Genomic DNA, 14,975 nt, shown 5'->3' on the forward strand with positions numbered 1-14,975 from the left:
GGCACGGGCTGTCACGGCACACTAATCTCTTTATTCTGGACCTGTTTGCTGCTTATTTTTTATGATATCCTTAACAGCCTAAACCAGAACTTGAGGTGGGCACCAGTGCAGGCTTTTGACACATTTCTTTTAAGGCACAGAACTATAATGGGGATCACTGGTCAGTGCCACTGGGGAGACTGAGAGTGTCATTGCTGGAAAGGGAGTGCAGCTACGAGACTCTTTGGTGCTCAGAGAGACTTGTGTCCTTAAGAAATGGATTTAGAAATAAGTTACAGTAGTAAGTAGCAGTGACTTTTCTTTTTCCCCTAATCTGTTCAACATGCAGCTATGATAGCTCTGCCAGTTAGATTTGAATTGAAACTGGCTCCACAAGGTACAAAGGCTTTCGAGCCTCATTGCTGAGACCGGAAATCCATTGTGGCTCCTGATTAGTGCTGGTGAAATCGGAAACCTTTCTTGGGGCAGATAATGATCTCACAAATGAAAATATAACCTGTTAATCCTGAATTTTAACAGGATAGCTATGCAACTCCAAGCCAAATCCAGGATGTGTCTTATCTCTGCACCCCTTGGTCAGAAAAGGGAAGGATGGGTTTGGACCCCTGCAGTACCCTCTCCTCAGAGCTCCCCTGCTTAATGCCAGGCCTGTGGCCAGAGGCAGCAGAGGGGTGGTGGGGTGAGACTGAGTGAAGAAATTGGGGTTCCCATGTTGGGACCACCCCTCTGAACTTCTTGGCTGAAGACTGGGCCTCTGTTTAATGTTCCTCCCCATGACAGTCACCACTGCCAAAAGGCAGGTGGTCTGGCTGGGGCTATCCATGCATGTGCAGTCCCATAACAATCCCTTTAATTATGGGTAACAATAGGTTCTGTTTTTTCCTATGTTAATAACAAGTTCCAAAGTATAAATAACTCTGCAATTAAAACACCTAACGATTTACCATTTGACACCTATGCTGTCTGCTGGAAGAGCCTTGGCTGTGCAAGGAAATTTTTTCTCCTGCCCTGAATATTTTATAATTGTTCTATAAAGAGCACATGGATGCTCCAGTCATTAAGAAATGCCAACCAAGGTACATTGTGGCACCAGGGAGCAGAGAACAAATAGCTAGGGCTGTGCTGCAGCTGGAGGGAGCACTCCTTTCAGACCTGCAGCCCTGGTTTGTTTGACTAGTTCTGTATATTGACCTTTGTTTTTTAAGAAAAACACAAACAAATAGTCTTGCTTTTTTATAGGACCCGTTAACTCCTTCAGAGGCTTTGTGGTGCCTGTTGATGAGAGCAGCAGACGTGTGGCCGTGTACTGCAGCCTGGAACACCTCTGCTGTTTGCTTTCCTTGGGTGTCTGCAGAGACAGCCTGCACGGCCCCTCCTTTGTGCCTTTGGAGGAGGCAGTCTGTATGTAAATACATGGAAATAGGCCCAGTCACAACTGCCAAGGAGATGGGGGTGATGGGCAGAGGGAAATTCACCTCTGCTTTCCGAGGGGAGGCAGAGTCCCGAGTGTCATTTCCGAGACCGCCTGTGATGTGTTTGATGTGGAGCCTGTGAAAGGAGTTGCTTAAACATACCAGTGTGCCTAAAAATGTAAAAATAAAAGCAGTGCTATTTTAAGACTCGAGGATCAGGGATTATAAATAGCCCAACTGGTGTGTTACTCCTGGCTGGGTGTGTCAAACATCAGCACAGCTGTCACTTCCCTTTGAGGCGGCTTGTCGCTAATGTCCGCAGCTGGGAGCCTCCTCCTCGTTCCCCGTTCCCCGATAAGCACAGGGCACTGATCGGTGCTGATAAGGCTCTCCAGGCCGGGTCCATCACACCAGCCCCCAAATGGCCCGGCTGGGCCCTGCCAGCACACCCGGACCAGAGCGGGTCAGGCTGGCAGGGAGCTGTGGAGCTGGTGGAGGGAGGCAGTGCTGGCCAAGGGCAGCAGAGGGGGTTCTGCTGAGAACAAGCTGTGGAACCCCAGAAAAAAGGCAAAATTGGTGTGTGGTTAAGGGCTGGTTTGGGCCTCGTGGGCAATAGCTCTCCATTGTCAATCTTCCTCTATGGCTGGTTAGGATACATCTTTCTGCTCCCATCATTTAGACTTCTCCTGTAGCCAGTGGAGGAAAAGCTGTTTCAAGAGTAATTTCAGCTCACCTCAGTGTGCACCTCCAAGGTGAGCTGGGCAGGCTGCAGTGAGGGAAGCCTGGAAAACACACCAAGGCTTGCCCTTGCCTGCCTGTATTCCCAATCTGTGGAGGCAACAGCAGCTGTGGTGTTCCAATACATAAAGTAAATTAAGTTGAAAGTCACACAGGTACCTTAAATAGCTGACTTTTTACTTTCTGACTTTCAAAAATGGTTTTAGTTTCTGTCTGTTATTCCAGCGTGGTGGCTGGAAAGAAGAACCTTTGATGCTGTGTTCCACTGCCTCCACACTGCGGTGAAAGGCAGGGGGACAGGCTCTTCCTTGGAGGCTGTTTCCAAGAGGAATTCTGGCTGACTCTTGCACCAAGTAATGATATGTTTATTTGCAATATATGGAGCCAGGAGCCGTCTCTGGGTGATAGGGATCTGGAGACTAGTAAACAAAAAAAGGCAAGGTTGGAACTCCAACTGTAAGAAGAGTTGTTTGGGTCTAACGAAAGCAACTATAAACCAAATAATGATGATGTTCAAGAAGGTCTGGAGTGGTGTGTGTCAGGACAAGGTGCAAATGTATCTGCCAAGCCCTGCACTGGTAGGATGCTAAAATCTGGGTTATTCTCACAGGGAACTCTGAGCAGCTTTTACCCAGAAGGTGAAGCAAAGGGAGCTCTTGTGGGCCATTTCTTCTTTTCATAACAAATAGAAATGGGCCAGGAATCTCTCCTGGTGTAGCTGAGTCTTCCCCAAACAGGGGGAGCTTATTTCATGTTCTTGCACTGGAGGAAAACTGGCAAATAGGCATCAGTAAAAGAAGCAAAACACCCTGATGTCTGAAGGTTTCCAGGAGCTCATGCTGAATTCTTACTCTATAGCCTGCTTGGAACACATATGCCTGTGTCCTGACAGGATGCTCCGCTAGCACAAGCACCAAGCCATTGGTGATAGAAAAGATGATTTCCATCAGAAAATGGACAGGAACAACAGCAGTGACAAATAAAGATTTTACAGGTTCAAACCTGATAAGCTGACAGCTCCATTTCCAAAGCTGGATGTTTTCAACTAACCACCTAGAAACAGTGTTTTAGTAATCTGCTGACTGTGGTGGACCACCTGCATTCCCCACATTACTGACAGTCAGGGAGCTTCTGGGGGTCCTGAACGGGGATCTGAAAAGCTACAGTTAAGTGCCAGGCCAAAGATGAAAGCCTTTTTCTGAAAGTGAAGTTGTTAGCTCAGTCTGAGAGCAGAGACTTCTCCCATGGCTCTGTGTGGTCAGAGCTGCTCCTGGAGGGCAGTGGAAGGACTGATTTAATGCTCCTTGTCTCCTTGCTTTTATGCTGAACTCTAAATCATGCCTGCGTTTGGCGGCAGCTTAGCAGTGAGTGCAGCACAGAGCCTGAGACCCCTCGGGTGCCACAAGCACCCAGATCTCCTCTGCCCTGGCCTGGGGGATGTTTGCAGCTGAGGTCTGTGGCTCTGTGAGGATGCACAACACACATGGACACAGACAGACACACATGCACCCCCCTGTTACGGTATGAAGAAGCTCAGCTTGCTTTTTATTGCCTCTCCCCACTCCCCCCTTCTTCTTTTCTATAATCATTGCAAAACAGGGACAAATGAGTGTGTCACTTTAAACCATGAAACCACTTAGTCCATAAAGACAGATTTGGCGTCTTTGTGCTGGCGGTGACAGGCCAGCGTCGCTCCATAGTGATCCCACTGTTCTCCTCGGCCCCGCACCCCACTGCTCTCCCCACCCCCTCCCAGATTTGCTCCGTGTTTGCCTGCCTCTGTTTTTGTGGTTGGTAACCAGCAGAAGAATGGAATGGATTTAATGATTTGTTGGCTGCGGTGCTGGCATGATTAAGTCAATAAAGCTGCAAGCTGAAAACAGTGTAGTTACAGTATATGACTTTAACCTTGTTAATGCATGTTTACGTCCCCCTGCCCAATGTATAGCTGTATATTGCATAAAGAAGATCTGACCAATCTTTAACCCATTAAATAATTCATAAAGTGAGAGCAGACATCAGCTACTTGCAGAGCGGATCAGTAACCATGGGGTCAGCAATAACTTTGGCTCCCTGGACCATATCCAGCATGTTTAAACTCTGGTGATGTCACCAGGCGAGCTTCTAAGCTTAATCATTTGGATGGGAACAAAGGGAAGTTAACTGTTGACATGCAGTGTCTCTGCAGAAGAGACACGTGCAGTGCTCTGCACCATCCCAGCCTGGCAGGGAGCGTGGCCGAGCTCCAGCTCTGAGCCTCTTGTACCCGTCCCCCTTTCCTTACAGCAAAAGTGTGGCTGGCCAAATGTTCAAAGGCACATGTTTCCTAAACTCCTTTTATCTTAAGTGACAGAGACACCAGAATCCCACAGAATTTCAGGGAAAAGTTGGCTGACTTGAGAAGATGGTATTTGGTGGCACTTGGAAGGTTTTCTCATCATAGGTAAATTTTGAATGAAAAACATCTGCGATGTAAGTGACAGAGAAGGACATATAATGCAGATAGGACAGGGTGAAGACAGGGATGTGTGAGAGGATGTGGAGTTAAACTGGACCATTCTCCCTGCAGTAAAAGTTGTCATAATAAAGTATCAAGCAGGACTTGCAGGAAGATCCCAAGATTTTCACAGGAAACTACCTCAGTCAGTCTCTTAGTTTTGTAAAGACAAAAGATAGGGCTGACTTGTCCCAGCACTGAGCTCTCTTCACTCAGCTTCCAGCTGGGCACGGAGGGATTCTCCACGTGCTGCCATGTCCGAAGCTGCTGCATGCAGAGTTTTTTGAGGACTTAAGGAGCAAGTCACGGTATCATGGGGCATGTGGCTGGGACATGCTGCACTCCACTGGGCTGTTAGAGGCCCTGGGGGACCATTGCAACTCTGTGTAGTTAAATGGTGCTCTGAGATGCAGCCAGATGTGGCCAGACCTGGAGGAGAGGTGCAGAGAGGAGAACATGACAATGACTTGTATGTGGAGTGAAGCAGGAAAAGCCCTTCCACCTCTCACTGCTGAGCAACAAGGAAAGCAGCTCTGCCAGGTCTGTGGGGTCATGACCCCAGGGCAAGGGAGAGGCACGTTTCAGATGTAAACCCTTACATTGCCTCAGGAAATTTCCCTCATTCTTTCTGGGCGGAACTTTAATTCCTTTTGGAGGGAAACCGAGACAGGGAGCAATGAAGTTGTTTGCCCACAGTCAGTGAAGAATCTCTGTATGACAGAACTGGAAACTGGACCTGGTTAACTAAGCCCAAGTCCATAGGAATGGCTCTTGTCCTCTGACTCAGTAACAAAACAAAGGCTTTAGAGGCTTGGGAATTCACCTGTAATGATCCCAGCTTCCTCTTCTCCTTCTGACAAATTGCATGCTTACACTCTCATGAGCTCACCCTCAACTGTGTGTCCAAAGGGACACTTGCTGGTGTGGCTGAACTCCTCAGAGTCTTGCATGCACAGCACAGAGCCAGGGGTGTTCACATACAGATCTCCAGTTTCTTCATGTCTCCGTGGCTAGGACTGCTGGGGCTGTTAGAGGCACCCAGGTAAAAGCTCTCACATGGTTCTTTGTGAGGCAGATGGCTGCATACAGCAGAGCATATCTCGGAATCCACCACATCCGCTCAGTAATGAATTTTCCAGTGCCAAAAGATTGGCACCTTGTGTTGGAGATTAGAGCCAGGACCTTCAGTCTGCTGTTGCCAGCATCTGCAGGCAGAGATCGGGGACGAGGCTGACCCCCAGCTAATGCTGATTATTCTCAGTCACTCAGTTATTCCCTGTTTCTTTTTGGTGGTTCTTTTGATGATTCTCAATTAAATTTACCCCGCCTTTTTGTTTTGTTTTGTTCTGTTTTCTTGGCTTGGTTTTTGCTGTAATCCAGAACAGCAGTCTGCTTCAGAGAAGATGCTCCAGAATTTATGGCAAGTCATATCTGATCTGTGTAGAAATTCCATGTTCAATTTTCTTTGTTTTTAGCTTGGAACGTTGTGCAATGCGCCTGAAAATCTTTCTTTACCGGTCTGTTGATTTCGATTAATGAACCCACATACACCTAGTGATGTTTTATTATCACTCACCTATCATATGGTATTATAGCAGCTGGTAATTTTTGTGCATTGACTGCATTTTTTTTTTCTGCTTGATAGAAAACAGAGTTGCTCCAAGCATATGATAATGCTGAATGGGGGGATCCCAGCTTCTGACCCATAGCTAATATCCTGCAAGTCACATGGAGCTACCGGGGATTCTTGAGCTGGAGCTCGAAATGCCTGTGTTATCAGCAAATAAACACCATTAATTGCTTCTAATATGACATGCAGTGGTTAAATGACAAGATCCTTATTAATATGTGTGTATATCAGCCTTTCACTGTGGATGAGGGGGAGTATGAAGTGGTAAAATTATTTAAAATTAGTAGGGAGTGTTTACAGGAAGACATAAAGAACTGTCAGTTGAGGAAAGCAGAATTTTATGTTCTTGTTCTGGATGACCTTGCTCCAAGGACACATCAGAGCTTTATGAAATGAAGCTGCAGATGGCTAGTCTCAACTCTGTAATAATGAAATGACACAAGAAAAAATGAGACATCTAACAGTTTGTAAATACAATCTGAATGGAAGGGGAGAAAAGGGATTTTTTAAGGGGAGACTGAGTTGACTTGGTTACAACAGTTCAGCTTCAGGTGTTTTAATAATAATTTCCATTTAAAAACATAATGGAATTGCTCCTTGTTCCCCATACTCAAGGTCACCTTAACACATTTTTCATTTTTAACACGTCAATATCTTGGTTTTAAAAATTTGATCATGAGGACTGCCTAGTCACAGCCTTCCTTTAATCCATTATTTTAGCATATTATTGGTCACTGCATTTTGTTTTGTAAGTTACAGTGATTTTTGACACCTGATTTTTGACACCTGGCAGAGGATCTGATGAAACCCTTTTTAGGTGTTGGACTAGTTTCATCTGTTAGGAAAGAGTAAGGGTGTGAGAAGTTTAATACTGAAAAAGAGATGTGATACTTTGTGCCAGAGCATGCTTTGTTTGTGCACTTACATGAGAAATCAGGAGTAACTATGCTGGGTTTTGCATGTGGGGAGGTTTTCATGCAAAGGGCTTGTCTGAAGTATAGTTAGGCAGCCAACTATTATTGAAAGTGAAGAAGACTTGGGCATCTGCCTCTGCAAATTGATCCTTTGCATGACAAGGAAAAAGAAATTAATGGAAATGTTAACCTGGAGAAAGCAGGGGATTTTCAAAATCTCAGTGATCCAGACCACCTCACTGCAGTTCACAGAGCTTTTCAGAAATGGGCAGGTAGAGAACTGATTTATCCCATTAGCTCAAGATTTTCTGACTTTGCTAGTGTGAAATCTTCTGTATTTCTTTTATCAGATCTCTCTGCTCTCCCTAATACATAAATTTACCAGCCAGTCATTGCCCTTCCCTGTAGCAGCTTCTGCTGGGTGTTGAGCTAACTTGACTCCTTTGGAATCTCATCGACACCTCTGAGAGCATGACTTGACATAACACAAGGATTGCTCGAGTCAAACCACTTTATAAGATACAAGATATTGTAGTTTGTCATCACAGCTGGCACAACCTTGTAGAGACAGGCAGGACTACCAGCTCAAATTAGGTGAGATAAACACAGTTTTAGATTATCTCATTCAATTTATAGGCAAGCTGCCCTCCATGGGAACAAGAGCATGGTGTCAAGGGCTGGACAATCATGGCAGCTGTACAACCCAATATAAATATATGTTCTGTGCAGAGAATTCAGTATGTTATACAGAGAGGTACAAACCACCCATCTCTGCATCTTGGGGTGCATACACAGAGAAACAGTAACAGGCACAGTTTCTGTTAAAGAATGGTGGTGCTGGATGACTCTGACCCCAGAGTGCTGCTCTCAGGTGGAAGAAAAGAGTGTGAACACTGCAGGCACCTCAGTCCCACTGCCCTCAGGGGCCTGGCAGAGTCAGCTGAAAGGTTTGCCTGGCATTCGGGATCCTGGATCAAAGCAGTTCTCCAGGCTACACTCACCCATGGCCTGGGAGTTTATCTGGGACAAAGGAACTACTTTCAAGGGAGCTGCTGTTGCTGGAATCTTGATCAAACGTCTTTACAAGCACTGCAGTCCCCAGAAGGTTGTGTCTGTCTGTTACACACCAACTCCTCCATTCTCCAGCTCTTGGCTGCTCCCAAAGCTGTTTCCCATGTTCCTTATAACTAGATTGGTAACACCAATGATTTCCCCATGCCTGCTAAAAGGATGCATTTTTGTCTAAGAGAAAAATCCCCATTGCAATAATTCATTCTGGATTTTCTGTCTTTCTGTTGCTCTGGTTGCTGTTGCTCTTTAAGGATATGTTTTGATGGATGATACCAGCTCTGACCATATTGGTAAAGTCTTTGCACAAGAGCTTTATCTAATTCAATTAGGTTTTTTTAAGAGGGGAACTGGAGTCAGTTTCCATTGTATTAGAATCATGGATGCATTTTAAAAGCACTTTGGATACTTTGATGGAATTTTGTTTTGTTTTGTACAACATGAAGTATAAGAACACCTACAGAGAAATCAGTGTTTCAACTGCTTTGCTTGAAGGCCAGGAGGAAGATCCTGATAAAATTGCTACCTAGGTGTGGTGATCTTGTCACTGCTCCTAGCAAGGAAGGAGGACTACCTTTCAAGGAAACTGTACATGCTCATGCTGTATGAAAAGAACAAAAATCTTGGATGATTTTTTTTAACCAAACCATATACCCACGGATCACTTACAGTCTTCAAACAAAGCCTCTTCCTGACTGACAGCCCCCAAGATAAGCTTAGAAACTTGAGTCTGGCAGTATTTCACATGCTTGTGTATCAAGTAAATGGTTGAAAGATGGGTAAAAAAAGCCCAGATCCACCAAACTGCACAGTTTGTTTTATCAATGTTCATACATTGTGCTAAAGCAAACACGCAAACAAACAGAAAGCTTTGGAGCATTTCTGAACTGAAAGGCTGTTTTATCTTGAAGAGCATCTCTGAATTGTGAGCAGAATAGAGAAAAAAAAGACAGAAAACTTTCAAAGAGCAGATGGAGAGTTTTGTTAATGGCAAGGAGCAGAGGCAAGAAGCACAGGTAACCCCAGACTTCTTTCTGCATGGAGCAAATGACAGGCATCTCACAGACATCACACTCTTGAGGGGGCTGACGTGATCCTTTTGACAACTGGCCCTGGATTTTGTTTGTTTTATTTGTATGAATAGGTCACTATCTTAGTATCTAAGTGCATTAACAGCTGTGGAGGCCATCAGCCTTTTTTGTAAAGGTGGCATCAGGGTTTCCTGTGGGTATGCACAAAGTCCCTACACACCAGGGGTCTACATGTGGCTTCTCTGTCATTCTAAGTCATGAAACTTAAAACCATGAAGTTGGGTGAGACAGCTTTAATACTGTTGGTGTTTAATTGCTTAATCTGTAGTATTTGCAGCGTGGTTGTGCCTGGGGTCTCAGTCCTGGGCTTCAGAATGAAGTGCTGCCCAAGCTTGAAGTCCCCACCAAAGAGATGCAGCACAGCTCCTGAATGAAAGAGGATGAATCAGGGGGCAGGTGGGAGTGCAGAGAAATGCAGGGGCACTAGTTTGAAACTAGTATTTGCATTTTCTCAGCAGAATACAGAGCTCCCTGTTTGTAACAGATGTTCTAAAAATACAGAACAAAACTTGGTTTGTGAAACTTCACCCCTCCCCCACGGAATAGCTGTCCCTGCCACGAGCACGGATCGCCCACGAGTCCCCAGCCAGGAGCCAGGGCCTTAGAGCAGGTCAGGAGTGGCTCTGCTCAAGTCCTGTAGCCATGGTTTTCTGGTTGGTTCTTGTGTTTCTTATTTACTATGTGATATCATGATATATACTTCAAATTAAGTTACCTTTGGTTGCCAAAAAATCCCCAAACCTGGTGGAAAAAGCAGTTTGTCCCGCTCATGTACTTGGAGCAAACATCCACCCTGGGTGCCCCATTTCCTTTAGTCTTTTGTTTTTATGCTGTGGCTCATCTCAACAGCCCTTCTGGTTTAAGCTCTGAAATCACTGGATTCAGCTGAATGCCCCATTGGACGTAGAGGGAATATTTCTCAAATCAACAGTGTCTTCTGAAATGGAATAAACTTTTTAAATTCAGGTACTAGAGGTATTTTAAATTAGCCCTTTTTCTGTTCCTCCACTACTGCTAATGCTTTCAGTTAGGAAGTGCAGCTCTTCCCCAGCTCTGCAAATATCTACTGAAATTTGCAATGCTGCTTGCCTCTCTCTCAGTAACCTTGCTGTGACCTGGTTATCTATTAGAACCACAAAGAATTCAGTCTCTAATTAGTCCATCTGTTAACTATTCAAATTCATGACTTAGTTTTATTGTCTGAGCCTTTAACATAATGCTGAATGGTCTCACCTGGCAGCTTATTTCTTATAAAGCAAATGTGCCTTTCTGAGAGCCATTTTGGTGCAGATAACTGTCTTTTCAGCATTGGACAAATGAGACTGTCTAGCAGCCTGCAGTCCCCTTCCTGCCCTCACTGAAAAAAATTGTACATCTCCAATAGCTCTGGGCTTAAGCCAATACAGTTTAACATGTACAATTTCTTTGTTATATTCTTTGGAGTTACACCGTAAGAGCAGATGGGAAAGTTTAATAATGATAAATGAGTTTAGTATTTTCACATAGTCCTAAAAACAATGAATGCTCTTTATTAAAGATTAGAGGGTTTTTTACATACTTACCAAAGAGTGATTACAGCTCTGGTTCAGCTCCTCATAAAGTCTTGCTTTTAAATTCTTTTTGGACTGTTTGTTAATGAGGATTCAGAGGAATTAGGGGCCATAAATTTACTCATTCTTGCTTAAGTGAAGCCACAAAGTGATTACTGGATATATCACTAAGTACTGAGGACTGAAGTTTATCAACCACGTTCACACAGAACGATTCATCTCCTGTTCATCTCCTGCAGCCTGTTTGCTGCAGCTGTGCATTTTCTGCCTAGTCGAGCTCGTTGGTGGATTTTTGGGAGGATGTAGATTCATAAATGTCCATGGCAGAGCTCAGTGGCACTGTGTGCACACTTTCCATCCAGCAGTGCCTGAGTGGTTGGTGGAGCAAGCCCAGGCTGGCCCCAGCTGGGTGCAGTGACAGCAGATTTGCCATCGCAGCCCAGCGGGGTGGCCAAGGGCACTGGTGTCACTGGTGTCACTGGTGTCACTGGGTGGGCCATGGCCTTCACAGGGGCACTCCATGCCTGAACACTGACAGGAGCATGACACATTCCTGCAAGCCTGGGGACTGACTCTTTCCTGCCTGTTCTTGGAACTAGTGCATGAGATACTAAGTCAGAACTGTGTGGTTTTCCCCAAGGCCTTTCTGAGCAGAAATTGCCCCACTGGGGAGCCTGGGGAGTGCTGCAGGAGCTCTGGACTTGCTGTGACACTTTGCCTGGCAACAGGAACACATGTTCTCAAACTCACTCTCCAGTTCCAGGTCTGTGTGGTGTGCCATTTAGTTAGGGATTCTGCCCATTTTAATATGAGTTTTGGGAGGGGGAAACGGAGAAAAAAACATGACACCTACATACAAATGTTTTTTTTCTTTTTTTTTTATTAAGTCAAAGAATCAGAACCTCCCATAGCTCTCTGCACCCTCCAGTGTAACTGTACAGCTCAGCCATACAGACCCTTGGGTGGGAACATCCACTCCCAACATTCCCAGCTTTGGCAGCAGAAACCTCCTCTCTTTGCTGTCATCGTGGATTTATAATGGGATAAAACCAAACTACAGACAAGTTAAGATTATGGCTGCTTTGGCTTGGTTTTACTAGGGGAAGGCAAGTGATTTTTCTTGGGAAGTGATGAAAAGGAAAAATGTTTAAAGTTCATTAACCTTTGGTACAGATTGCAGTGTCCTTTAGACTACACCATAGCTATTCTTAGTCATGACGTGCGAGTGGTTATTTTTTATTGTACAGGAATACAGTAGTTCCCACTAGTGGTGAAAAGAGAGAACTTTCTCCTTTTCCTTTCTGTTTTTCTTTTTTGTCTTAACCTAAATGAGAACTTGTCGAAGTCAGGATTTCAAACTCGCTCTTGGGCTTCTCAGCTATGCTATTTTGTCCTAATTTCCCCAAAAGCAAACTGCATATCTCTAGATTGTTTCTTTACTGGCTAATTAAGTGTTATACAACTTTGCTCTGAAAAACTCAGCAACCCGTTCGGTGTATTTGCAAATGAACTTTGCTGATTGTCATTATTGCTATAGGGTGCCTGCAGAAAATCCCATATAATTAAGCAGTTGTACTGCCACAGCACAAGAGCTGCAATTAGTAATGTGATTTACACTTCTTTACCATTAATAATATGGAAACATCAACATTATTTTCTTGATGATGTTTAGGAGAAATTAGAATGAGGTGGACATGATTAGGAAAAGAGACTTTTATGTTATGACTTGTTAATGCAGTAGCCCAGAGCAAGACATCAGAATGATTGTCCTTGCACTAAAACTCCTTTGCTTCAGTAAGCACAGACCCTCTGTGCACCACAAGACAAGTTTGGAGGAAATTGGATAGATGGCAGGGATTTTGGTGGTATGAACATTTCAGCGTCTTTCATGTGCAGAGTACACAAACTGAATCTCTCCACTTTCAAATATTCCCCCAGAGGCAATCTGCATTATTCAAAGCTTAACTGTGGTTGCAGAATCCTGTCTGACATGAAAGCAGACTGCCAGCTTAAAATGAACTTTCATATTTACATCTGTAGTAAATCATATTTACTTTTTCCTCCCCTCCTCTTTTTCCGTGGGAGAGAGGGAGTAAAATGGGTAGGAGGGAAGGGGGAGGAGGAGAGATGTCCAGCAGAATTGTAAGCAAAGCACCAGTAATAAAATCTAGTCTTACGAGACTGCCCATGAATAGGAATGATAATGAGAGCAGTGATGAGCTGCAGGTTTGTGTCTTTTAGTAAATTATCTAGCAGGCATTTACATTTCATCAATTGTGCTTTTGCATAATAGACCAAAGTGCTGCAACAAAAGGAGGCACCATAAAAATGAGTAATTTCAGTGACCTACTTGGTAATCCCTCTTAGAAAGAATGTCTTGGAAGGAGTTGGATGATTCCTCATGGTGAAGCCTCTGTGGAAAGGTGCCCCAGGCTCAAGGAGCTTTCCTGGTGACAAATGCCTTTCAAAGCTTCCTTCTGGCCCCTCTGAAACATGGCTCGTATCCTGTTTTCTCCATCTGAGCATGCTTCTAATTGTCAGATGTCAGAAGGCAACAACCATTTTCTTCTTGCTTATCTCCTGATAACATTGATTCTCAAACAAAGGATGTGGGCTTCCACTCTGAAAACAAAGGAAGCACGGCCCAGCTAAGAATGCTGGATATAATATACATACTTCTCCCTTCCAATAATAACAATACATCATAAATAATGTAGAAGTTGGATGTGAAAACAGAGAATGGGGAATATGCTGGTGCTGCTGTTCCTGGGTACAGCACTTACAGGATCTTGTCCTTAGCAAGGCCTTGACTTCTTCCCTCATTTTTCTCTTGTATTTCCCTGAATACCTGCCAGCTCCCAAGATGTTTAGAATTCAGTGTTTTTTAAATTCTTTTTCCATTTTGGGTTGTGTCTTCACCATGTTCTGGTGAATTACTTTTTCTCTCCTTCCCATCATACTCTTTCTTTGGAGGCAAGAGCTCAGCTGCCAAAGTCAATTTGGATCTTTCACTGAGGACTTAGAAAGAGGCTGGTTTGTGCCAGGCAGAGCAGGGCTTACTGCGTTTATTACTGATTTGTGCCTAGGCATGACCTGGCCCTGCATTTTTGTATGTTCTTCTCTCCTTTCACAGTGACTTCTTCTTGTTCATCCGATCTTGAAACCCAGAAGAACCACTTTAATCCCAGGCCCACATCTTCCTTATCTCTCTCGGTCCTGGTTCTGATGGCACCCTTTCCATTCCTTTGCCTTTAGTTTGCTCTTCTCCTGTAGGTTTTTCCTCTACATTCACATGCCAAATCCTGTCCTGATGCAACTTTCCTTTCCTTTCCTTTCCGTCTTTCAGTATAACAGTTGGAGAAGTTGTGAGAAATGTGATGCTTTACTCCCACCCCTTCTGCCAGCCAGGCAGGCCTGTGACTGCAGCAGTGGTAGTGAATGGGTCCCCATGGCCTTGGGCAACACACGAGGAATTTTGGTTTAACCTTTAGCTTCTCTCCCTTCTTCTTGTGCTGATCCTTAGAAATCAGAGCACTGCCTCACCTCTCACTGTCCTCACTGGAACACACAGAGTCATGTGAGTCTATGAGGTGCTTTGGCCTTGGGACAGCTGAAGACTGAAGAGAGGGCATCAGTAGAGAGGATAAGGGCTTCTGCTGTTACCTCACTGATGAGATTAATTTCCTTTTTTTCTCTTTCTTGGCAGGATCAAAGCCCTGGCATCGTTGCCAGGTTGCAGGAGCCAGGCTCCATCCCGAGCAGCGGCTCCGTGCCGGCACCGGCCACGGTCAATGGGTACACGATGAGGAACCATCTCCTGAAGCAGCAGATCATGAAACGGCAGCTGATGCAGGTACAGTGCTGAGTGCCCCTGTGGGCTGCTGTGCTCTCGCCTCACTGGGAGGGACAGGACTAACTGGAATGAGGAAATCATCAGTCAGCAAACACTAAGAGTGACTCTGGAATTGCTAGGCTGAGTCAGACTAGGCTGTGGTGAGTCTAGCATGAAGCCAAGAGAAGCCAAGGCCAAGTGCTCTTCTGCCAGAGTTGAGTGCAAATCTGCCCCCTCATATGC

General features: G+C 44.8%; 1 protein-coding gene across 7 annotated transcripts in view; it reads left to right on the forward strand.

Moving 5' to 3' along the window:
- Positions 1–14,975, forward strand: part of MAMLD1 (mastermind like domain containing 1) — a 246,200-nt gene that overhangs the window by 227,563 nt on the left and 3,662 nt on the right. For all 7 annotated transcript variants that reach the window (XM_059859613.1, XM_059859614.1, XM_059859610.1 and 4 more), the window contains one exon: positions 14,607–14,753. In XM_059859613.1, the coding sequence (XP_059715596.1) occupies positions 14,607–14,753 (147 nt within the window). The remainder of the gene's footprint in view (positions 1–14,606; positions 14,754–14,975) is intronic.

Source organism: Haemorhous mexicanus, chromosome 14 (genome assembly GCF_027477595.1).
Source record: "Haemorhous mexicanus isolate bHaeMex1 chromosome 14, bHaeMex1.pri, whole genome shotgun sequence".
NCBI classification, from domain to species: domain Eukaryota; kingdom Metazoa; phylum Chordata; class Aves; order Passeriformes; family Fringillidae; genus Haemorhous; species Haemorhous mexicanus.